Source organism: Meles meles, chromosome 8, assembly GCF_922984935.1.
Source record: "Meles meles chromosome 8, mMelMel3.1 paternal haplotype, whole genome shotgun sequence".
Classification (NCBI taxonomy): Eukaryota; Metazoa; Chordata; class Mammalia; order Carnivora; family Mustelidae; genus Meles; species Meles meles.
The window spans coordinates 10503996-10527801 of NC_060073.1; the positions used below are offsets into that span (position 1 = coordinate 10503996).

The 23806-nt window shown below is 52.9% G+C and overlaps 2 protein-coding genes across 3 annotated transcripts; one reads left to right on the forward strand and one right to left on the reverse strand.

Annotated features, from left to right (window-relative positions):
* Nucleotides 1–544: 544 nt before the first annotated feature.
* TMEM109 (transmembrane protein 109) lies at nucleotides 545–12754 on the reverse strand. 2 transcript variants are annotated; one of them, XM_046014202.1, is made up of 4 exons: nucleotides 12635–12754; nucleotides 3567–3811; nucleotides 2596–2698; nucleotides 545–2157 (listed from the first exon to the last, which is right to left on the reverse strand). In XM_046014202.1, exons 2-4 carry the CDS (start codon nucleotides 3801–3803, stop codon nucleotides 1766–1768), a joined length of 732 nt encoding a protein of 243 aa, XP_045870158.1. In that variant the 5' UTR covers nucleotides 3804–3811; nucleotides 12635–12754; the 3' UTR covers nucleotides 545–1765. The 2 variants fall into 2 exon arrangements, with proteins under 2 accessions (XP_045870158.1, XP_045870157.1); XM_046014201.1 differs by lacking the exon at nucleotides 12635–12754 and adding an exon at nucleotides 8575–8696.
* A 116-nt stretch (nucleotides 12755–12870) lies between these two features.
* Nucleotides 12871–23559, forward strand: PRPF19 (pre-mRNA processing factor 19). Its single transcript, XM_046015450.1, has 16 exons — nucleotides 12871–13089; nucleotides 14787–14936; nucleotides 15112–15188; nucleotides 16204–16345; nucleotides 16429–16502; nucleotides 16620–16682; nucleotides 17756–17797; nucleotides 17922–17996; nucleotides 18301–18376; nucleotides 18534–18643; nucleotides 20433–20588; nucleotides 20811–20880; nucleotides 21108–21193; nucleotides 21507–21677; nucleotides 21800–21905; nucleotides 23058–23559. The coding sequence occupies exons 1-16, from the start codon at nucleotides 13071–13073 to the stop codon at nucleotides 23153–23155; spliced, it is 1515 nt and encodes a 504-aa protein (XP_045871406.1). The 5' UTR covers nucleotides 12871–13070; the 3' UTR covers nucleotides 23156–23559.
* Nucleotides 23560–23806: the final 247 nt, after the last annotated feature.

Here is a 23806-nt window from a genome sequence, read left to right on the forward strand (position 1 = left end):
GGCAGTTAGGAGAGGTCCGGACGAGGGCACCTGGCTGCACGTTAGCATCTCCGTGGCGTCTTAAAAAGCAAAAAGCAAAAAACAACAACAAAAAAACCCACCACACCTGGGACCCTAGAAAACAACCGATTTAACCTATGGGCCAGTTTGAGAACCGCAGTGCAGGAAAACTCCCATCTGGTGAGGGAAGGAGGGAGGGCAGGCAAATCTGGATGTCTTGGGGCCAGCCTTTCCTACTCCTGCACACAGCCGCAGGAAGGGGTACCCTTCCTTCCTCTCCCCACATACACACTACTCCAGCAGTACGGGTCAGTTCCTGTAAGTTTTGTAAAGGAGGCATGACTTCCTCATTCCTCACGCTCCAGGAGGGAAGGGTACCTGGCACCAGCCTTCTTGTCTCCCCCACCACCCCGTCCCCCACCCGCCCCCCCTTTCCACCAGCTTCACACAGCCCCTGCAGGGAAGTCAAGAAAACTGAGCAGCTCCGCAGAAATGGATTTAGCTGTAGGGAGAAATGAAAGCCATCCAGACTTTGAGTAAATACATTTTATATGGAACGAGATAATAAAATAGCGTGCATTTTATTTAAAACCAACCAAGCGCTGATAAAAATATGTATCACTGCAGCTGTGATTCCACATCAAACCTTGACAGTAAGAACTGGGCACAGGATTCATTTCTTCACACGATGTGCTGGGCCTGGCAGAGGATGCCCACCTCCTCCAGAGCCCCAGAGGAAGAATGAGACCCCCGGTGGAGAGGGCTCAGGTGACAGGCACCCTGCCCATCTTGGAGCTTGGGAGGGGAAGGGGCCATGTGTGCAGCTCTGGTTTGTCTGCCCTGCACTCTCCCTGGGCCACTGGGGTGGGCGGTTCCTTAGTGGCAGTGAGCGGAGGGAGAAGAGTGGAGAACTGTCTAGAGCTGTGCAGACCAGAGGAGTCCTCCTTCCTCCTTCAGTGTCTCTGAAATCCCCACGGGGGATCTGAAGGCCACTGCAGGGTCCTACTTGCAGCCACAAGCCTATGAAGCAGTCATCTTTTGCTCTGGCTGAAGGGGAATCAAGGTTCCGAGAGGAACAACTCTCTTCTTGACACAAAGCAGCCACAGTGCACTTTCCTACATACAGTACAGCAGTGGGCAAGCAGAGGGCCCTGCTGGCTCGGATTAAGGCACTTAATGAGACTCAATGTATATCCTCATTCCCGGCCTGCAGCCCTTCCCCTCAGGTTCATATGCTCTGCCTCTTCCCCAGGGCTAGGCAATGAAGAGGACAGGAACATTCCTTGAGGGGCAGTGGTTTGGGCGGAGAGCTGGGCTAGAAGGAGACAAACAGGAAGGAAGCTGGGGACTTGGCAGAGGAGGAGCTCCAGAAGGACAGGAGAGGGAGAGCATCGGGGGAAGGCAAGGCGGCAGCAGAGGGGAGCCGGCACAGTCACGGGAGAACCCAGGGCAGTGATGTCCACTGAGAGCAGATGCACCAGCCACAGGGGGGCCCTTCCAACCTGGCCTGACTGAGGCAGGCAGGGAGCAGAGAAAGGGTTAAGACAACCAATCCCAGACAACCTCACAAGACGGGGCCCCTGCGGACCAGCATGGGGCAGGGTCTTCCTCTTTCTCAGCTAGAGGGTCTGGTGCAGGGTTGAAGGCTCTGACAGTTCAGAGACAGGGCACGAAAGGGGCAGGGGGCTGGAAGGAGTGCTAGGCGATCCAGAAGCAGTGCAGCTCTTTGGTACGACGACGAAGGTGTCCTTGTCCGGCGGCCTCCTCACTCCTCCTCCACGCTCCGGGGCCCCTTGGCCGCCCGCCTCTGCCGCCAGCGCAGCTCTTCCACCTGCCGCTCCAGCCCCCGAACCTTGGCCTCCAGCTGGGCCCCAGAGGCCCGGGTGCCAGTGAGCCGGCTTAGCAAGGCGTAGAGGGTCAGCAGGGCCAGGAGGAGCAAGGCCCGGGTGGAGGGGTCAGGCACAGACCTCACGAGGGCCACAAAGCCGGCCAGGAAGAGGACAAGCTTCAGGCCCCACAGGATCCGCCCCAGCAAGGCCAACACCAAGCCAAGGAGCAGGGACAGAAGCCAATAGACGATTAGGGCCCCTGCTCCCCACAGCAGGAACGTCTGGACCTGGCTGGGGCTGAGCTTCAGGCCCTGAGTGAGGTGGTCTCCTGGAAAAGGAAGAGTCACACAATCAGCCAACCTGGGGTGGTCAGGGCACAGGGGGCCAGAACCAAAAATGGGGGAGGAGCTAAACCCCCTTTCCCACAGGGTCACCAAGATAGGAGCGTGAATCTCAGTGCCTGCTGGCTGGGGGTAGATTACTTCTCTTGGTTGAACCAGTTCCTCTGCAAAAGCGGGAGTGATTCTCTGGGTTGCGGGTTAACAGTTAAATGAGACACTGTGGCTTAGCACCACGCTCTGCCTCACATGAAGCAAATGCCTGGTAGGTGCTGGTGGTCATTAGCCTGTTCTTAGGCTTGCCTCCGGGGAAACCTGGCAGGGGTCCAGCAGCTACGGAAAAGTCTGGGCCCTGAAAAGATAAAGTCCCACCGGCAGGAAGTGACAGGCTAAGCTCCAAGAGCCCTGAACAGTTCTCTGGTGCTTACCATCCAGTCCCAAGGCATTTAGCAGCTGCGCAGTGATCCCAGACAGTGCGAAGAAGGCCACTGAGATGGCCGAGGAGATGGCCCACATCACCTGAGACGAGGTCTGTGGAAAGATGAGTCCGCAATCAGTCACGCTCCTTCTCCTTCAGGCCTCTCACCCCCACTGGGTCAAGGCCGGGAAGAACGTGTCCCACCTCCCTCTCAGCCAGGGGTTTGCCCACCAAGCCTGGACAGCAGGCCATGCATCCTTCCTGAACTGGAACTCCGGACATTTGGGCCCTCATTCAACTGATCTACAAGAATACTTTGGTGATGGCAGTGGGTTAACGTGCGTGGGGAAATCATCAAATCTCTACAGTGGTCGCCCTGTGAAGCTGGGGTCCTCCCGGGGAGTCGTGAAGTTCTGTGAAGCAACATATGCGAAGGGCTAGGACTTTTCAATGGTAAAAGCTCAGGTACCAGCTCTATCAGAATCTGGGATTTACAAATGATCGTTTCAACTGTTTAGAACGCCCTGTGGAAAGTATGTGAGGCCATGCCTGGGATGCCCTAAGCGAGAAGAGACAGCCCTGCCTTAAGCCCCAGAGTCAGACCTACTTCTACCTCTACAGGGGAAGGAACGGATTCAGGTCTTGATATTTTGCCAATTTAAGACTTCAGGTCAGATTTAGGCCAAAGTCAGACTCTATCGTCATCCAGCAACATGGATTTATAAAGACCGGCTCATTTCCCAGGCTTTCTGACAAGAAAGGGCAGGAAGAAGGGAAAGGGCTAAAGGCTCCAGGGCAGGAATCAAACAATGGGATTGCAAAAAGCAGATACTGTCTGGCTTCATTTTGTGGAATGAAGGGGCTCTCTGCACAAGGGATTGTGACACACAGAGGGTGTGGAGCCAAGACGGGGTGACCATGAACGCTCCTCCTCTATCTCTCTTCGATGCGTGTGCTCACAGCAGGGACCACCATCCTTACCTCGGAAACCAGGTGCATGGTCTCTGGCCCAAGCCAGGCATCCAGTGTTCCCCGCATAGAGCGGCCCATCTGGCTCAAGAGATCGACTGGGGCCTCCTTCTTCTGCTGGCCTGGGGGCACAAAGTCTGCATGGGACTGGGATGATGCTGAGTGGAGGAGGACGAGGGCCACTAGGACCATCAGGATGACTTTGAACACATGCTTGCCCCACGGTGAACTGCTGCCTGGGCCTGCCATGGCTGGGTCTGCCAGGAAAGAAGCACAGGGTGAGCAGGGAACCCAAACTGGCACAGACAGTGGCTATGGCAGCCATGACCTGCCCCAACACCCTCCTCTACCCCATCCTGTTAGCTGAGAAAGGCAGAAGTGGGCCCTTCAACTGCAGCTGGGCACAACCATCTGATTCACGGGTTCCTCCTTCACCTTCTTTACCACCTGCATATTAATTAACCAGCAAGTACTCTTCAATGCCTTGGGGTGGGTGAGAAGATCTAGGATTCTTCCAGTTCTAAAAATCCAAAGGCCCATCTCTGGGTCTTAGGTGCTGTGAGTATAAGAGAAAGCCTAAGACTATAAAGCTTTGTCCCCAGAGAGATTATAATCTACTTAAGATAAAGCTGATATAAAAAAACAGCTTAAAAAATAGCACACAAGGGGCGCCTGGGTGGCTCAGTGGATTAAGCCGCTGCCTTCGGCTCAGGTCGTGGTCTCAGGGTCCTGGGATCGAGCCCCGCATCGGGCTCTCTGCTCCGCAGGGAGCCTGCTTCCTCCTCTCTCTCTGTCTGCCTCTCTGCCTACTTGTGATCTCTCTCTCTCTGTCAAATAAATAAATAAAATCTTTAAAAAAAAAAAAAAATAGCACACAAGTATGATTACTGCTGTGTCATGATGTAAAGGGAAGCGCTCAGGGACGTGCTCAAGCAAGAAAAAACGGCATATATGCCATTTGCTCTGCAGGGCCATCATAGGAGGTGGGTATTAGCCTCCTCACCCTCCCGGTGACAATGAGAAGAAACTGAGACTTAGGAGTTAGGCATCTGCCCAAGGTCACTGGGCTAAGCAGAGAGGATGGGATTTGAACCTGGGCCTCTGCTTCCAAACTGCGCACCCACTGGGAGTGAAGGGAACACAGGGGATCTTAACTGGGACTGCTCAGCAGAGTCACCTGGGAGGTTCCGAACTACTGATGCTTCTGTCCCGAGCCCAGAGGTCCTGTGTCACTGGGTGGGACTTGGGCGTGACTTGGGCGTGACTTGGGCTTAGACTTGCAAAAGCTCGCCTGGGGATTCCACAGCGCCAAGCTGAGATGCGCTGACAGGGAATGGTCTCAACTCCCCAGCCTCCAAGGCAGGCAAAGGGTTAAAGCGCAACCTTTAGGGAAAGATATTATTATTAATAAAAAGCGAGCTACATTCCACTGATTTCACATAAGCACCGCCACATCAGGTAGGCATTGTCACTTTCCTCCACTTTACTGAAGAAACCAAGGTGGGAGAAGCAGTAAGTGGGGAAGTCAGGACTCGAACCCAGGTGCACTTGATAGCGGCGCCCTTGCACAGGCCACCAGCTGTGTCATCTCCAAAGTCAGTCTCTCAAGTGATTTAGAAAGTCACACAATAGATTATTCATGAGCTACAATCAACTTGGCATCTAGCAGTCATCCCCGTGAAGTACTGGTGACAATTCACGTAACCACTTTGTGCTCTGTGCTCTGAGCTCGCCCATCGTGATGCTACAGGCAAGTTAAGGCCCCAGCAAGTACTGATTCATTGAAGCAGGTATGGATTAGCCAAAAAGAATGTTTGCCAAGTCTATCTTCCATTTGCCACTCTGCTTGAGAAATCTCAAACACCACCAGCAAATCCCGTTCTTTCAGGCTGGGCAATGAACCTGTAGCTCCAGGGAGTCTCCATGACTCAAACCGGACGATCAGAAGCTAAGCCATGCCCCTGACACAGGAGCAGGTAAGTATCTGAAATGTTTGCAGTTACCAGAAATGGCCAGAAATGAGAGGCACTGGGATGGAGGAGAGGAAAGATGTTCCCATTCTCACTTAGTGGAAAGGAGAGTCCAAGAAAGAGTTATAAAAATATCACATCCGAGCACTTTCTGGCCCAGAAACAGCTGCCCTAAGTTCCTCTTGCGGTCTGTGGAATCAAGCAAGTCTACAAAACAGGCACTCATGGGGAGCAACCTCAGACCGGGAAGCCTTTTACTCTACTCTTTAGCATAAATCAAGAACCAGATGGTTCCTGCCTGCCAGTGGTCAGACAGGAGGAAAGCACAGGTCAGTTCCTGAGCTATCTGGGTCATAACCACCCTGGGAACTTAAAGAGCAGGGTTGCTATCTTGGGTTGGGTCCTATATCCAAGGACCTCCACCAGGACGGATCAGATGTCGTCTCCTCTGTTCTAGAAGGTCAGGGCGATGTGAGCTGCTCCCCACAAGGCAGCCTCCGGCATTCTGTGCTAGCCTGAAAGTTGAGGTCCCCTAGCTCCAGTCAACAGGAGCTAGGGGACCTTGGAATAAACCCTCCGCATGAGGCCATCATTGCCTTGCCAGCTGATCTTTTCTAAGTGCACCAGAAACCAAATCTAGCAGGATTCTAGAGCATGCCCTTTGCAGGTAAGGGTGCAGATCACTGGCTGGTCCGTTTCTTACAGTTGTTTTATTTAACAAGCTTCCTTCTCGTTTCTTCTAGGTCATTTCTAGGCAGCAAAAACCAGACTCACTGTCATTACAACTCCTCACTGCAGCCCAATCAAATACTTTCAATAAAGAGAAGCCATGGCAGTCAAGAGCTGATGTGGTCTCGAGCTCTGAGGCAAAGTAAGTAGGTCTTAAACATCATCTCCTGCAATGCCTGGCCTCAAATGGTAGGCATTCAACAACAACAAATTGTACATATGTGACTGTGTGTATTCATATTTATATATGCAAGCGGCCATCTGCCCCAGTTGAGTGTGTCTGTATCTTGTTAAGCATATGTTTATTTGTGTATGAGTGTGGTGCTTTATAATTTAAGAAGGACTTGTCTATTCTTGTCATTGAACTCTTATGACAACCTCATAAGTTTCTGTGATTCCACATTTTACTCAGAAAACCATGGCTTACAGAGGTCAAGTGACTTGTTCAAGCTCACACAAAGAACTGGGCTTTGCCTGCAGAACCCAGGATCTAAATCTTGCCTCTTAACTTGTTCCACATCCCTCTGTTGCCTCAGAAAGAAACGGTCCCTGCCCTCAAGGCACTGAAAGTTCCACCAAATACCAACGAGCTCAGAGCCAGAGGACATCCAGATTCCTACTGGGAGCTGACCCACCTGCTGGACTTAGAGGTCATGGTTTGGTACCGAGAGGTATGAGGACAGCAAAAGATTGAGGGAGACCTGCCCCTTCTGTCCAGGTATCTGTAAGACGGCTCAGGCAGGGCCAGGAGAACCTGGCTCAGCTGGAAAACTGCTTCACTTAACTACCGTGTAGTCAGGAGGCATAGATGTTCAGCTGTGGTTTGCCAAAAGGGCAGGGTGGGGCGGCCCATACACCCCCTGCCAAGGCTCCTTCCTCTGGTTAGCTTCCTTTCACACCATGAATCACTACGTGGCAGGAGGGGCAGCTGATTCAGTGCCCTCTGGTGGCCCTGATTTTCCCCATCATTGCTCGGAGCTGCCCAGGTGGGGCAGGGCTTCTGGGCTCTGGTCGCTCGCAGAGCCTGTTCAAACACGGATGTCTGCCCCACGAGGAGCCACCTTAGACTCTCCCAAAGAAGGGCTAAGGATTTCGTTTGTAGAGCCCCTGGAAAATTTCTGATGCATAACTAGACAGCTGCGGCAAGCGACCAGCAGCGCAGGAAGTCTATTCTAGGCAAAGCCTCCAAAGTGTGGCAGCAGACAAAGGAACTGAGACTTGCATCCCAGACTCAGTTCTGCCACGAACTAGAAGCCACTACCTTATGCCTATTACTTAATCTGAGTTTCAATCTCCTCAATGCAAAATGGGGTTAAGGACTACTGCGGATTTCTGCAAAGCTTTGTAGACCTTAAGGGTCAACAGAAATGTTGCAGCACACCAATACACCACTCATTACATTGTAGCATAATCTGGCAGTTTACAGGCCAGTCTCCCCCATGAGACTTTGAGCGCCTCCGGTTAGACTTGACAACTTTTTTTTGGAATCCTCAGTGCCTAGCACAGAACAATGACTAATAGATGCTTGTGAAATGAATATTAGAAGCCCGCCAAGAAGCTGCGAGAGTGGCAAGGGAGAGGTGGGAAGAGAAGGCTTATTTTAAAGTTGATCCAAATAGGCAGCGGCCACCGGAGAAGCACAGCTGCGTTGAAAGGAAGCTCCTTGATGGGGCGAAGCTGCCACTGAGGAAAATGAAGTCAGCGTCCCAGCAGGTGGGGGCAGCCCCCGCTAAGCCCCTGACAGCTGCTGCCCAGCAACTGTTTGGGGGCAGGGCGACGGGCAAAGGGGCAGCTTCCTCCCCAGGGCCCAGCCTCCCCCAGACAGGGTGTCAGTAGCATGTGCTATTTCGAACAGCAAGTCCCCTGCCAAGCCCTGCTGGGTGGTGTCGCTGGCGAGGGACGCGGCGCGGCCCATGGGCTTGGGTACCCCCAAGGGGCTCGGGGTACCCCGAGGGGCTCAAAGCACGGCGGTGGGAAGTTGGGCCGGGGGAAGCTGGGCCGTGGGGTGGGGTCGAGGGGCTCAGCGCTAGCCTCCTACCCCAGCCTGGCAGCAGCCCCGCCTCAACTGGACCTCTGAGCAGAGAGCGCTGAACCCTCTTCACCCCGGAAAGGCGTGCCTCCCTGTTACCTAGTAACGACGCCCCCTGTTGCGTAGCAACCAGGATCCGGGTCCCCAGTTTGTTTTCCCCGCCGGGCGCCGTCGGACCCCTCCCCACGTGTGTTCGCCAGGCCTCGAGGCCGCGCCTTGCTCCCACCTGCAGCGGCTGCCGCCTGCCCGTCCCACGTTCTGCCCCTAAGCCCCGGCCTCCACTGGCACTCACCCGGCTCCGGCCACTACTGTCCTTCACGTGCGACTTCGCTAAAACGCGCCACCAAACCCGCGCCTCAACTCCCGGGCGTTGGTTTATCGTCTGCGCACGCGCAAGGCGGGATGAGCCCGGGACAGACCGGTCCCCCTCCCAGCCCAAACCCTGTGCCTTGGGCGCATGCGCCCTACCCTCCTGCTCACGATTCCCACCCCCCCTCCCCCGCCGCCCCCAAGCATTCCCACCCAAAAAGAGTGGGATCGGAAGTTTCTGGCAGGAAAGGGGGAAGAAGTGACTACAACTGGGGTATGAAGTAATAAAGTGGATCTTCGAAATTCGGAGTCGAAGCCTATCCATCGCTTCAATACCTCAGCATTCCGGGCAATGTAGTTTCGGGCTAATCAGTGCCTCGTGGGGCATTGTGGGAAATGTAGTTCTAATCTGGAGGCACCTGGTGCCTAAAAACTTTCGCGCTAAAAACGCACAAAGGAAAAAGGTGTTAGAGGAGTAGTAAGAGGTACTGGAGCTGGGAAGTTGCATCCGCCCCTCCGAGAGTAGTTACACACCCAAACCCTGCAGATGGCTCCCAAATGTTTATTCAATTTTGGAGAAGGAAAAGAAGCAACACCCAGACCCCATTTCTACGAAAAAAGGCAAGATCGTGAGGGCAAACAAACAGGAGTTTGGGATGAGATGATACTTTGCCTACTTTGTCATTCTAGGCACTTTGCTTCATCCCTCTTGACCTCAGCTTTTCAGTTTTCCTACACAGTCCTAAAAATACCACTTCCTTTCACAGTAGGGTGTGGAGAGTCGATCAGTAATGAGAGTGAATATTAAAAAAAAAAAAAAAAAATCCAAGTCGCTATCTGAATACCTCTCTCACATTGGCTGCTTTAGGAAAGCTCCTCCTTAGATGTTAAAACAATTCTCGAAGCTCAACAAAAGAGAACTCTTTTCCCCCGTCCTCCCTGGATCAGCCTTTTAACTGTGCCGCCTTCTCAGACTACACAACTCACTGGCAACCAGCCCATCACCTCCTCCAGTTGTTTCTTCAGATGTTTCTCAGCTTCTCCCATCTTCCTGCCTGAGCTAAGGTTCTCTTTCTTCCAGAACAGGCTCTGGTAGCATCCTGGGCCTCACCTTCCAGCTTTCCTAACAGTTACAAATTTACATTTGTTTGTGAAATGTTTCTGATTTGTAGGACTACCAAATTCGGGTCACAGACTCCTGTGCAAGAAATGTAACTCCTCACCCTCACCCCCATCCCCACTATGACAAATCACTTTCTTTTCAGCTCTTTTTCATCTGAGTAGTAGAAACAATTCTCAAACAGTTTAGGGTTCTTCCCACCTTGGTTTTCGGAGTGTACACCATGTTTGGAAAAAATGGGGCCCAAGGGCCACGAATCCTCACTTGTCAGTTAAGCTGCATTGTCTTGCCTACTCTTCCGTCACGTGTCCACTAAAGGTTGCCACTAAATCTACCCAAGAAATGGAGCTTCTTCTGGGTTACTGGCCAACATGTCCCCTAAGTTCCCTTAGTTCCGAGTAACAGGAGCCGTGGCCGAGGGAGCAAGGCATAGAGCTCCTCCCTTGGGGTGCTACTATGGCTATCCATATATCCCTTTTTTACTATGTCTTCCTTCCCTGCCTAGGGGATCTTTAGCTCCCTTGTGGGAGTTTGAGACTGGAAGAGTGGGGAGGACTCTGAGATCAAGTTCTTATCTGTAGTATTTACTCCAAAATTTATTTCCCTATATCCTTTCTATCCCTGAGGGGCTGGCTTTTGAAATTCACAAGGCTTGAAAGGACTCCCTGTTTTCTCCCTTCTTCAGTCACAGCCCGAAGCTCCCCAGTACAGGGACACCTCTGCTTTCACTCACAGTGGTATCCCTAACGCCCACGATAGAGCCTGACTGGCACATAGTGGGTACTGAACAAGGACTTGTCCAACAAATGAATTCCTGGCTCTCTTCCTCCAGTCTGTCCTCCTCCAAGCCATCCAGGGTCTTCTGGAGGAATCTTTGGGAAGTGTAGCTCTTACTCCACAGCTCAGCTCCTGATCTGCTACCAGCCAGATCAAGTCTAACTAGCCTCTGGTTCAAGGCCCTGACTAAATGGATCCATTTTATTTCCTATCACATCCAAATATTCAAGACACTTGGTGTCGGGCAGCCTGTCATTCAACCAACAGCAGCTATGAAGTTCCCGCTGTGTGTCAGGTGCTGCGTCAGACTCTGAGGAAAACGGTGACCAGAACAACGATGGTTCCTGGTATCACAGAGTTTACAGTCTGGTGGAGAACACAGAGATCAGACACCTGTAAGTAATTAAATCATCAAATGATTGTAGCTTCCAGAACGGCTCGAAGGAGAATTACAGGGTGCTGTGGGGATGTCAACTTCAGTCAGGGGTTAAGGAAAAGGCGCCAGGAGAAGTGCCATTTAAGATGAGATGAAAGTTCACTCTGGAGGGAACAGATAGGGAGGAGAGAGGAGGAAGGTGTGCCAGGCACAAGTAGTGGAACCAGCCAGAGGCGCTAATTTGAGGACTTGAAAAGCCAGTGTGGCTGCAGGCGAGATGAGATGTGATGGTAGAGGTCAGTAGCGGCTAGATAATGCAGGACTTGGGGGCAAGTTTTCTCTGCCACAAACACTCTCCCGCATTCAGGTCTCGGCAAAAATGTCACCTCCTCAGAGATGACCTCCCTGATTACCCTGCTTAAAAGCAGCCCATCTCTCCCATCCACACCACCTCCTATCCATCTTTCTCTGATTTGTTTCATTCTTAGCACTTACCTCTCTCTGGAATTTTCTTCTGATGTGTTGACTGTCTTTGCCACCTCACCACCCCCCTCCAAAAAAAGAATGTAAGCTCCAAGAGAGCAGAAACCTTGTTCACCATTTGTATATCCAGTTATCAGAGCAGAGTCTGGCACTTAGGAGGCACCCAATTAATATTTGTTGGATGAATTTGGAAAGCCTGGGGAGTAGCAGGAATAGATTTTTCATGGGAAGTGGATCACTGGCTGTTCTGTAAAAAGTGGATTGGAAGGCTAGGCTGGAAGCGAGACCAATTAGGATGTTAATTTACTGCTGCAGGGGAGACATAATAGTAGTTTGGACAGTCTTGCTTGGATTCAGGGATAATGAGAAACACGAATATGTATTCGTACTTACTATGTGCCAGGCAACGTCCAAAGCTCTTTTTATTTATTTTATTTTATTTTTAAATAGGCTAGAAGCAGGGCTTGAACTCACAACCCTGAGATAAAGACCTGAGCTGAGATCAAGAGGACACTTAACTGACTGAGCCACCCCAGCGCCCCCCAAAGCACTTTTTAAATATTAACTCCTCACACAACCCGATGAGATCATTTAACGTTTGGCATTATTCCCCCTATTTTACAGATGAAGAAATTAAGGCAGAGAAGTTCACACAGTTTACTAGCTGGGCGGGCTGGGATTAGAGTACAGGCAATCTGGCTTCAGACTTCAGACTGCTCTTGGCTCCTATGCCATGCTGCCCTTCATACCTGCAACTTGTACTCTTCTCTCCAAACTTTTGCTCAAGCCCTTCCTCTTCTTGGTATCCTTGTTCTTCCCTTCTATCTGAGTATTGCCTACCTGTAAAAATCCAGCTCATTCACCCCTCTTCAGCCAAGAAGACGTCACTGATTACACTTGGATCCCTTCTAGCCCACACCACGTGTTCCGTCCATGATTTCTTAGAACCCCTTATAGACAGCCACTTAGAACGCGACAGATCTGAGCTGGAAGTGGCCTGGCAGTCATGCGGGAAAGGGGCAGAGAAGGTGATGACTTGCCCACGATCACAGCGCAAATTGGTAGTAGAGGCAGGGCCAGAACAGTTTTTCCCTGAGGGCTGGTTTCTCTACCCCTCTGCACCTGCGCTTTCTTCTCCGGGCGGCTGGGCGCCTAGCCGCGTCTCTCAAAGGGTGGTCGGAGATACACCTGCCTCAGAATCACGTGGGGCACACACTAAACATGCAGACTCTCTAAGGCAGACCCCAGGAAGATGCATTTTAAAAGTGTGTTAGGAAATTCACTTACACTCCAAAGTTTGTGCGAGATACCGTCCCCATGGACCAGCGCAGCACAGGTCTCCCCAAAGTGTTGTTCAACGCATTGGCTTTAAATTCCCACTGCATCGTGGGAAATGTAGTTTGGAACCTCCTCTGCCCCAGCCCTCGGGAGTGCTTTACGGAAGGCGCCGAGTGGGTCCGGAAATGGCCGAAGGTTCCGTGGCGGGCCCTTTCCTGCCCGGTTGCATTCTGGGAAAGGGCAGTTTCCGTTAGGTGGTGGAGGCTGAGGCGCGCGAGCGGCCGCATCCCCACGTGAAGCGCTACGCGAACATCGCTCGGCGGGGTCGCTCCCCGCTAGCCGCGGAGCCTCCCGGAAGCAGCGGGGGACCGGAAGCGGCCCGCGGGGGCGCAGAGGCGAATCCCGGAGCCCGGTGTGAGGCGCCTGGGAGCGCAGCGACGGCGCCATGTCCCTGATCTGCTCGAGTGAGTGTCGGCTGCGGCCGATCGGGGGTCGCAGGGGGCCGGAGCGCGGAGCGGGAGCAGCTGCGGGCCGCTGCGGCGCGGGGGTCGGGGCGGAGGCGAAAGCAGGGCTCCCTGGGGGCAGGGCGGCGGCCTGTCAGTGCGGGGGTCCTCCTCTTCCCTGGCGTGGGGTGCATTTGCGCAGCGCTTCACAGTTTACATAACGCCTCAAGTTTATTGTCGCAGACGTCACTGAGGCCAAGCACCTCGTTTACGCAGTGAACTGAGCCCTGGATGGAAGGAGCTGGTGCAGGGAAGCAGCTGTGGTGTAGGAATCGGGCTTGTGCAGGATCTCCCTTCCGATTGGCTTTGTGATCTGGCGCAGGCTCTGGGCCTCAGTTTCCACACCTGCAAAAAGAGGTTATTGCGCTGCATGACGTCTGAGGTCCCGCTCGGGTAGTCAGAGATTCTGCAGTTTGCGAAGGTCACACGGCGAGTTAGAGGCAGTGACAGGGCTGGAATGCAGGTCCCTGGCTCCCAGCCTCCCAGCCTCCCAGCCTCCCAGTCTTCCTCTGTATACCACTACCAAACACAGCGCATATTTGTAAAGCCTTTGGTTGACGCGGCGCTTCTGAGTCCGTGATCTCATTTTATCCTCACAAGAATTCTCCAAAGCAGAAAGGAAGATGGGGGTTTTACAGATGAGGATGTAAGGTTGGGGGAGACTGGCGGAGCTGGGTGGTGGAGGTAGTTTCTCCCACCCCAGATCCATGCTTTTTCCTCTTGGCTTGTAGGGCCTTTCCTTTCGGTATTTTAATGCGGCACGCAGATGTTTTCCATTCTGTGTCATCAGGTTACTAGAACATCCCTTTCTCGATTTGCTTCCAACATGTAAGCCCTGTGCTCTTCTCAGAACCTCTCCATGAATCCAAACGGAGGGAGGAAGGAAGAAAGGGAAATGAGGGCCAGAAAAAGGAATTTTTCATAGTGAAGAAATTAAAATTTGCAAAATATTTTCACATTGATTATTTTCTTTCAGTGTTGAGGAAGGTTTTTTTCCCCATATTCCCAGCACCATCCTTCCTTTCATTTGATTGTGCTTCAATGTTTTTGTTAGATGTTTACTGGATGCCTGCTGGGCATCTGCATTGTGCTGGAAGTCAGACCAGCTGTAATCCCTGTCCTCAGGGGTGCATAGCCTACTGAGGCTATGATACCTCTGTTGGGGGTTGTTGTGAGGATGAGTGAACCTATGAAAAATGTTTACAATTGTGCTTGGCACTTGAGAATGCAGTTTAAGTGTTTCTTCTTAATGTAACATTCACGGTGCTTTGTAATTTCGTTGTCTGATTATCCATCTTGGTTCTAGACTGAGATTTAAGTGGCCATGTGTATTTCTGTGTCCCAGAGTATAATGGGTGCTTGGGTGTCTTTGTTCCAAATGGAGATGGGCGGGGATTATTGACTGCTCTGTAGGTACATGGCACATAGTAGTAACGCAATAATTGTTGGTTGACTACCTGTTGGGAATGATGGAGAAAGAAGCTAGTTATGTAGCTGAAAAGATGCTGAGGACACTACAAAACTAGCGTCATGTCCTGCTTTCTGGCAGTTGAATGTGGGGACGTGTGGTTTTGTCGGGGCCAGTTGCCCGTGAGGCATCCCTTTGTCCCAGGGTCCCTTTCACCACCCCAAGCTGATTGCCTGCCTTTTCTCCACAGTCTCCAATGAAGTGCCAGAGCACCCGTGCGTGTCCCCCGTCTCTAATCATGTTTACGAGCGGCGGCTCATTGAGAAGTATATTGCAGAGAATGGCACAGACCCCATCAACAACCAGCCTCTGTCCGAGGAGCAGCTCATCGACATCAAAGGTGCCTGGTGGCTGGCTTCTGTCCAGAGCTTTTAGCTCAGAGCTTGAGAGCCTGGGAGGTGGGGCCAGCGCACTGGAGGAGGAGATGATGTTCTGTTAACGCAGGGGAAAGAGATGCAGGAGGCGAAGAGTCCCTGAGTTACGGTTCTTCATACGCGCTCTCCCTCTCTTGGCAGTTGCTCACCCAATCCGGCCCAAACCTCCCTCTGCTACCAGCATCCCAGCCATTCTGAAAGCCTTGCAGGATGAGTGGGTGAGTCCCCGGAAGAGAACCGATGTCTCTGTACTCGAAGAGAGGGGATCACTGCTCTAGGACTTGGGGTGGGAAGGATGGAGTCTTGTTTTGTTTCGCTTTATTTTGTTTTTTGAGGGGCAGGATGATAGTGGAGGAGGAGCCTGGTTGTTGAGCTCACACAGATCTGGGTTCCACGCTGAGCTCCATTTCTTACTTACCATATGACTTTGGGCAAATTGCTCATATGTGAGTCCCAGTTTTCCTGATTAAAGGACAAGGACTTGTACCAATCTCTCAGGGTTTGGGGGAGAATTAGAATAAGATTAGAGTAGAAGGTGACATCAAGGATTTTTTTTTTTTTCTTTAAGATTTTATTTATTTATTTGAGATAGAATGAGAGTGAGACAGAATGAGCACGCACGCGAGAGAGAGCGAGCACACAAGCAAAGGGAGCAGCAGGCAGAGAGAGAAGCAGGCTCCTGCTGAGCGGGGAGCCCAGTGTGGGGCTCAATCCCAGGACTCTGGGATCATGACCTGAGCCGAAGGCAGACGCTTAACCGACTGAGCCACTCAGGCGCCCCAGGGATTTGTTTTGTTCCTCGGTGTATCCCCAGCGCTGAGAGCTGCACTGTGTGTACTAGGCCCTTTGAAAGACGAATGAGTGAACACATCTTGAGCGACTGTCGTGTACGGTACCCGACACAATGAGGGCAGTCGGTAAATGGCAACAGCGGCATCACTCTTCCCTTGTTGGGGAGGTGACGGCATGACGTTGAGATTGGCCAGGGAATTGGAGAAGATGGGGTGGGGCAGAGTGGGCGCCCAGTCCTCCCTGTGCCCAGTGTTTGGTGTGGGGTGGCAGCTCCAGAGCGGCTGCCAGCACACTCCCAGCCCCTCCTGGACCTCTTGGGTTACTGATACTGGTCCAGGCTGGGGGAATACGGGGCATTATCCTCTTGGTCAAGGGCTGACCCTTCCACCGGGTGCTCCCTGCTCCTCCCCACCCCCTCACAGTGGCGTTTCCCTTCCCCAGGACGCAGTCATGCTGCACAGCTTCACTCTGCGCCAGCAGCTGCAGACAACCCGCCAGGAGCTGTCCCACGCTCTGTACCAGCACGATGCTGCCTGCCGCGTCATAGCCCGTCTCACCAAGGAAGTTACAGCTGCCCGAGAAGGTGCCGCCCCTGCCCTGCCATCCCCCACTCTGGGCCGGTCCTGCTCTGTGACGCCCCATTTCTAATGTATTCTTCTCTCTCAGCTCTGGCCACCCTGAAGCCACAGGCCGGTCTCATCGTGCCTCAGGCTGTGCCAAGCTCCCAGCCGAGTGTTGCGGTGAGTGGACCCCCGCCCCCACCATGAGCAGCCCCTGTGTGCAGTGTCACATGTGGCTCTCTTGCAAGGGTCTTTGGCTTTCTGTGCCTCCTTCACCTTTAACTTTCTTGTCTTCAGGGTGCAGGCGAGCCGATGGATTTGGGCGAGCTGGTGGGAATGACCCCCGAGATTATCCAGAAGGTAAGTTGTGGGAAGTCACTCGGTTGGAACGGTTGTGGGCCCTCACTTCTCGCCCTCTGCCTCAAGTCCTGTCTGACTAGAAATCCCAGGCACGTGGTACTCAGGCAGAGGGGAGCAGAGCACAGACTCAGGCCGCACTGCCTGTGGTCATGCTGTGTTATCACCTCTTAGAAGCCGGCCGACCTGGGGCTGACTCAACCAACTCTGTATCTCGCTTTCCTTGTTTCTAAACTGAGAGTAACAGTGTCTACTTTATAGACTTGGGAGAATGTAAAAGATTGTAATTCCTGGTAAGTGCAACTTGTAGCTCTTACTGTTATGGGGGTTCTTTGCAGATTGTGAAACACTTTGTTACCCATTCTCGTGTGTTTTCTCTGAGGGAGACAGAATGGGAATTACCATTTTTAGGTTTACAGATAAAGAACCCGAGACTAAGATTCAAAGGCAGACGGGCACGTGGGTGGCTCAGGTCATGATCCCAGGGTCTTGGGATCGAGCCCTCCATCGGGCTCCTTGCTCTGTGGGAAGCCTTCCTCTCCCTCTCCCACTCATTCTGTTTGTGTTCCCTCTCTATGTTTCTCTCTGTCAAATAAATGAAATCTTAAAAAAAAAAAAGATAAAAAAGCTGAAAGGCAGAGCTCAACAAGAGGCAGAGCGGGCGGGATTCCAGGGCCAGTGCCCTGCTGTGGTCACAGAACTCGCCTGTGGTAGGAGTTGGTCGTTTGTGTCTTGTCTGTGCTCACCTTGCATCTCCACTCTCTCGATGGTGTAGACCTGGTCTGGGAGCTCTGCAGAGCTGGTTCAGGTGCTCGCTCTGCCATTTGTCACTGCTGAGGCCTTGGGGAAGTGACCTCACTCCTCGGAGGCTCAGTGTCCCCTCTGTGAAGTCAGGTCAGCAGCACCCCCCCATCAGGTTGGGGTGAGAGTAAGAGGGAATGCACGTAAGCCCTCAGCGCAGAACCTGGTGGATCACGAGTGCAGGTGACACTTGGAGATGTGACCAACGTCCGGCATGCCCTGTGCTGGCAAAATCACTAGTCTCAACGTTGTACCTGTTCCTCTCTCTCACCCAGCTTCAAGACAAGGCCACTGTGCTCACCACGGAGCGTAAGAAGGTGAGTCTTCCCGGAGCCAGGGGAGAGCTGGTCAGTGGAGGCGGCTGTCTCCTTCGGGGAAGTGGGGGTCGCTGCATCCTGCACTCACTGCTGCCCTCGTTGGGGGGCTTTCGCTTTTGCTCAGAGAGGGAAGACGGTGCCAGAGGAGCTGGTGAAGCCGGAGGAGCTGAGCAAATACCGGCAGGTGGCCTCCCACGTGGTGAGTAGCCGGGTTCCCGCTGGCTGGGGGGCAGGGTGCCCCTGTGGTATCTGGGGCGGGCAGCCAGCATGGAGGACGGTGGCCGTAGAGCTGCACAAGGGCTCCAGCTTCTTGTCTCAGTGCTGGCCTTCCCGGTTATGCCACGAGGGCGGTGCTGTGTCCAAGCAGAAGGCCAAGTGTAGTGAATGAGGAACAGAAGTCACTCTTATTCCCCGGGGCTGGGGATGGAATGGGGGAGTTGTGTGGCTTTATGGCAGGTTTGGATTCGGCCACAACTGGGTTTGATGTCTTGCTCTCTGCTCAGGGTTTGCACAGTGCCAGCATTCCTGGAATCCTGGCCCTGGACCTCTGCCCTGCCGACACCAACAAGATCCTTACTGGTGAGAGCCGGCTGGGCCCAGCCAGCCAAGGCGGGGAGGGTGGTAGGGAAGGTGCATGCTCCTGTCCTGTGCATGGCCTGGGGACAAAAGTACCTTCTTCAGCAGAGGACCCAGGTGGGCGTGACTCATTTTTGGATCTCATCTGGGTCCTTTCTAGGTGGGGCGGATAAAAATGTTGTCGTCTTCGACAAGAGTTCTGAGCAGATCTTGGCCACCCTCAAAGGCCATACCAAGAAAGTCACCAGTGTGGTGTTTCATCCTTCCCAGGTAAAGGGTTCTGCCAGTTCCCCGGGGCTGCTCCTTCCTGAGCAGTGGTTGCTGTTGCAGTGGGCTGGGTCGTGGCCCAGTTACCCAGTGCCCTGCTGTGTGCTCTTGGAAGTGAATCGAGCCCGAGGAAGAATGCTGAGCCTTCAGAGTGGGCACTAGGCCTTTGTTTGCAGTCATGGGGTTGCCCTGTACTCTGTAGAACCTCCTAGAGCAGTCGCCTTCAGACCAGGGGAAGAGTGGAAACGGAGAGCTTGAATAAGCTTATTCATAGACATATGTTAGGGGAAAGGGAAAACCCTACGCTCTTTGTAATACGAACTGGAAAACAAAGCTCAGCAAAATCTTGACTTAACATATGTGGGAAAGACAGGTGTGTCCACATTCCCATGGTCCTGTGGGGTTGTGGGGGCTTGATGTTGACTGTTGAAAGTGGCGTGGGCTAAAGTAGATGGAGAGGTGCTGGCGTAGAGGGCAAAGACCACTCAGTAGACCAGATTACTGACCTTACAGGATTTGAGTCTTGAGGCCTGGGACAGTTTGGGTCTGAGACTACAGGAGAGTGGCTGAGTCTGTGCTTCCCAATTAGCCTTTTCCTTATTCCTTGAGGAAATTAGATAGATGATGAACGTGAATTTTTTGTGAAATTAAATATATTTGTTTTTCATTTATTCTCTTTAGGTTTTTTTTTTTTTCCCTTTTTATTTATTTATTTTTTTTTTCAGCGTAACAGTATTCATTCTTTTTGCACAACACCCAGTGCTCCATGCAAAACGTGCCCTCCCCATCACCCACCACCTGTTCCCCCAACCTCCCACCCCTGACCCTTCAAAACCCTCAGGTTGTTTTTCAGAGTCCATAGTCCCTTATTCTTTAGGTTTTTTTTAATTTAATCTCAACGTGGGGCTCAAGCTCCTGACCCTGAGATCAAGGATCACATGCTCCCCCCACTGAGTCAGCCAGGCACCCCAAAAGTAAATGCATTTCAGGTGGAAAGCATTCCTTCCTTGCTTATTGGGTGCTGTTATTTCTCTTATGAAATCATACTGACGAAATTGGGTAGTTGGTTGTACCTTACAGTTTTTAATGTCCTAATCCAAATAATTGGTGGCTGACACTATGGAGGTTCTCTCTGCCCCATATTTTTCTGAGGATCAACTTGCCCCTGCAGAGCTGAAGTGTGGGAGGTCCTGGAACGTGGAACTTGTCCTTATAGCCCCTCCCAGACCCAGTGCTCAGACCCGTGCCATCCCTGCCAGTAGCTAATGTGTCTATTTAAACAAAGTAAAATAAACTAAAATTTAAAGATTTTTTTTTAATTTATTTATTTGACAAGTAGGCGGAGAGGCAGGCAGAGAGAGAGAAAGGGAAGCAGGCTCCCCGCCGAGCAGAGAGCCCGATGTGGGGCTCGATCCCAGGACCCTGGGATCATGACCTGAGCCGAAGGCAGAGGCTCAACCCACTGAGCCACCCAGGTGCCCCAAATAAACTAAAATTTAAAAACTCAGTTCCTCAGTTGCATTAGACACATTGCTCTCTCTGGTCTTAGAAACAGGGTGTGGGAAATTGATCTCTGGTACAACTGTCCTTAGCACTAGATAAGCTTCCTCATCTAGGCCAGTGCTGTTTTGAGTTACCATTTTAAGTAGCCTTTACTTTGGCTCTGTTAGGCATCCCTGGGTGGATGGATGGTGCTAGGCAGGACAGGACTGAAAGAGTAGCAGTTGTTCGGGTCATGGCCGTCCCCGGTTTTGTAAGCTTGTGTGGTCCATCTCTTCTGCTTTCCTTTCAGGAGCTGGTGTTTTCTGCCTCTCCGGATGCTACTATCAGGATTTGGTCGGTCCCGAATGCCTCTTGTGTGCAGGTTGTTCGGGCGCATGAGAGCGCTGTGACAGGCCTCAGCCTTCATGCCACTGGGGACTATCTCCTGAGCTCCTCTGATGACCAGGTGTGGTCCCAGCCTGGACGCTGCAGAGGCCTGCTGGTCTCTGAGCTTGAACATTCTGGGAGGAGGGAGCACCTTGCCAACACCAGCTGGTTCCCCAGAACCCCGGAGGAGGATGTTCTCTGATCGGAGGGTCTGGCTTGGCCAGGGTTTGCCGAACAAGGGTCCCTGCCTTCCTGAAGGACACCCACTTTCTTACGGGCTCCATTGTCTCTGTTTTTTCAGTACTGGGCTTTCTCTGACATCCAGACAGGGCGTGTGCTCACCAAGGTGACAGATGAGACCTCTGGCTGCTGTAAGTTGCTTCAGAGGCGCTGGCTTCTGTTTTTTGCTGCTTCTCATTTAGTTTTATGTTTTATTTAGTCATTTGTTCATTTCTTCTTAAAATACAGTAACCGCCAGCACCTGCCAGGTGCCAGGCGTTGTGCTGGGCACAGTGCGCAGCGTGAAGAGTGAGGAACTTCTCTCTGTGCGTGTCTGTCCTGTGGGCTCTGACCGCAGCTCTGTCTCCCTCTCCCACAGCTCTCACCTGTGCGCAGTTCCACCCCGATGGACTCATTTTTGGGACAGGCACCATGGACTCACAGATCAAGATCTGGGACTTGAAGGTAGGACATGGCAGTCTCCATCTAAGGCCCAGGTTCTGAGCCCTTGACTACACAGTGTGATTAAGTGCTGATGGCACCTGGCCCTGGCGGGGGGGCTGCCAAGGGTGGAGTGTGTGTGTGTGTGTATGTGTGATGTAATATGATAGGTGTGGTCTGGGGTTCCTGGGCTGGGCCGTCTGCTTCTGCCATTCCTGCTCGTGGTCCTTCCCTGAAGCCTGGAGGAGGACGGCTCAGAGGCAGGCATTTGGCGAACTCCATCTTCTCCCTCTCGTGACCAGTGGGTGATGTTGTGCTACCCATCCTCCAACCGTAGGAGCGCACCAACGTGGCCAACTTCCCTGGCCACTCGGGCCCCATCACCAGCATTGCCTTCTCGGAGAATGGCTACTACCTGGCCACGGCGGCTGATGATTCCTCGGTCAAGCTCTGGGATCTGCGCAAGCTTAAAAACTTCAAGACGCTGCAGCTGGATAACAACTTCGAGGTGGGCCCCTCCCGCCCCTGCTCTGTCGCTGCGGCTCCTCGGTTGTTGGTTATTCACCGAAGTGATCCAATTTCTGTGTATCCTTGACTGTTCTCGTGTGACCTCTGTCCTTTTTCTGGCAGGTGAAGTCATTGATCTTTGACCAGAGCGGCACCTACCTGGCGCTCGGGGGCACGGATGTCCAGATCTACATCTGCAAACAGTGGACAGAGATTCTTCATTTCACAGGTAGGGTCTGACCTCTGGGCCCCCAAGGTCCCCTGGGTGCCCTGGCCCAGGACGAAGAGGGCAAATACCACCGGGCTAGGAATTTCTAGGGGCAGGCGTGAGATTGCCTAGGCAGCTTTCCATCACCACCAGAGACAGTAGAGTTGAGTGGCTAAGAAAGTGAACTCAGGTGTCAGACTGCTGGGCCTTAAATGCCGGCTCTACCACTTCAAGTGCGCTTCAGGCTGTGTGACATTGGACAAGTTGCCTAGCCTCTCTGGGGAATGCTGACGGGGTGTACTCCACCGGGTGGCCATGAGGTTTAGGTGAGTTGGTACACATACGAAGTCATCTGTTCAGGGTGCACACATCCATATGTGACAGGAAGTAGCTGTGTATATGACGTGCATCCACGTGTATATACACATTAGAACGTAGAACCGTGTCTGGCTTGGAGTAAGGATTTGCCATTGCTCAGCACTGCATCTCTGCCTTGGGAGTGAAGTGGGACGGAGGCCGGAAGCACAGCCTGGGCTCTGTAGTCGGGGCTCCAGGTGTTACCCCTAAACCTAGAAGGAATTTGCTTTGTTGCTCACAAACTACCTGAATCCAGGGCTGCGTGTCACCCAGCCTCTTCTGCCCTCGGCCCAGCCCTGCGCTGTGTTGGGGGCCCAGGTTCCCTAAGTGGGAACCCCGAGCTAGAACAGCCAACGGACTGTTCTAAGCAAGGAGTTAGAACTAACTACAAAGTATAAACATACACCAGCCGGCTGAGCTGTGAGGTTTTAAACCGAAGTGAGAACTTCGCTAAATCTGTAAAACTGAGGTTGTGAGAAGGCAGAGAATGAGACTGCCTTCTGCCAGCTCTCAGTGGCTTCTAGCCCTTGAACTGAGCAGAATTGCAGTTGCCCCGAGAGCTCAGGTGGGGGCGCTGACGTTCCTCTCTGCACTCAGTGCACAGGCGCCTGCTGTGTGCCAGACGTGGAGTAAGGACCGGTGGTGTGCAGGTCCGACTAGCACCCTGCCCTCAGGGGCGTAGAGGTGACTGGGGAAAGAGTACATGAGCACTGACCCAGGAGCGCTGGATGGATTTGGGAGCGTGTCCTCGGGGTCAATGCTTGGCCCCAAGCAAGCGGAAGAAGCCTCACCACTGCCTCTTGTCTCTCTCCTCAGAGCATAGCGGCCTGACCACAGGGGTGGCCTTTGGGCACCACGCCAAGTTCATCGCTTCAACGGGCATGGACAGGAGCCTCAAGTTCTACAGTCTGTAGGCCCTGGCCCTTCGGATCTGGGAGCCGGGCCTCATCTCAGTAGAGGGGTAGAATTAGGGTGGGGGGTGGGGGGGCGGGAGAGACTACTGAGGGAGGGGGGTCTCTGGGGCGGGGCATTCACATCATTTCACTCTGGTCCGGGTGGTGGCCTGAGAGCCACGGCGGCAGGGACCACCCTCATCCGTACCACCTTCAGCCTGACAGGAAGGATCATGGGCGGTAGAACTGTCACCCCGGGAAGGCTCGGATCGGAGCCCAGGGCCTCTCCCCTCATGGCGTTCGTGAGCTTCAGTTCCTGGGAGATGGGGAGAGGCTGAGCCAAGGGAAGTGTGAAGGGGATGGGCGTGAGGGCTCTTGCAGGTTTTTGTAAGCAGTGATTTAGTTTCATTAAAAAAAGAAAATAAACATAGCGCCCCCCTGTGTGTGTCTGTAAGAGGAAAACCACGCTCGGTTTTCCCCCGAGGGCGGGGAGGAAGCACATTTGCCAGAAGGACACTTTCACGGCAGCCACTTCCTTGTGGGGTTTCCTTCCACAGCAGCCAAGAGGGGAAGGGAACGTGAGGGCAAAACAGCCTTTTCTTGCTGGTGAGGAAGTGTGAGCAAATCATGAAGGCGTCATTACTGTGGGTGCTGCGAAACCTGTCCCAGGCC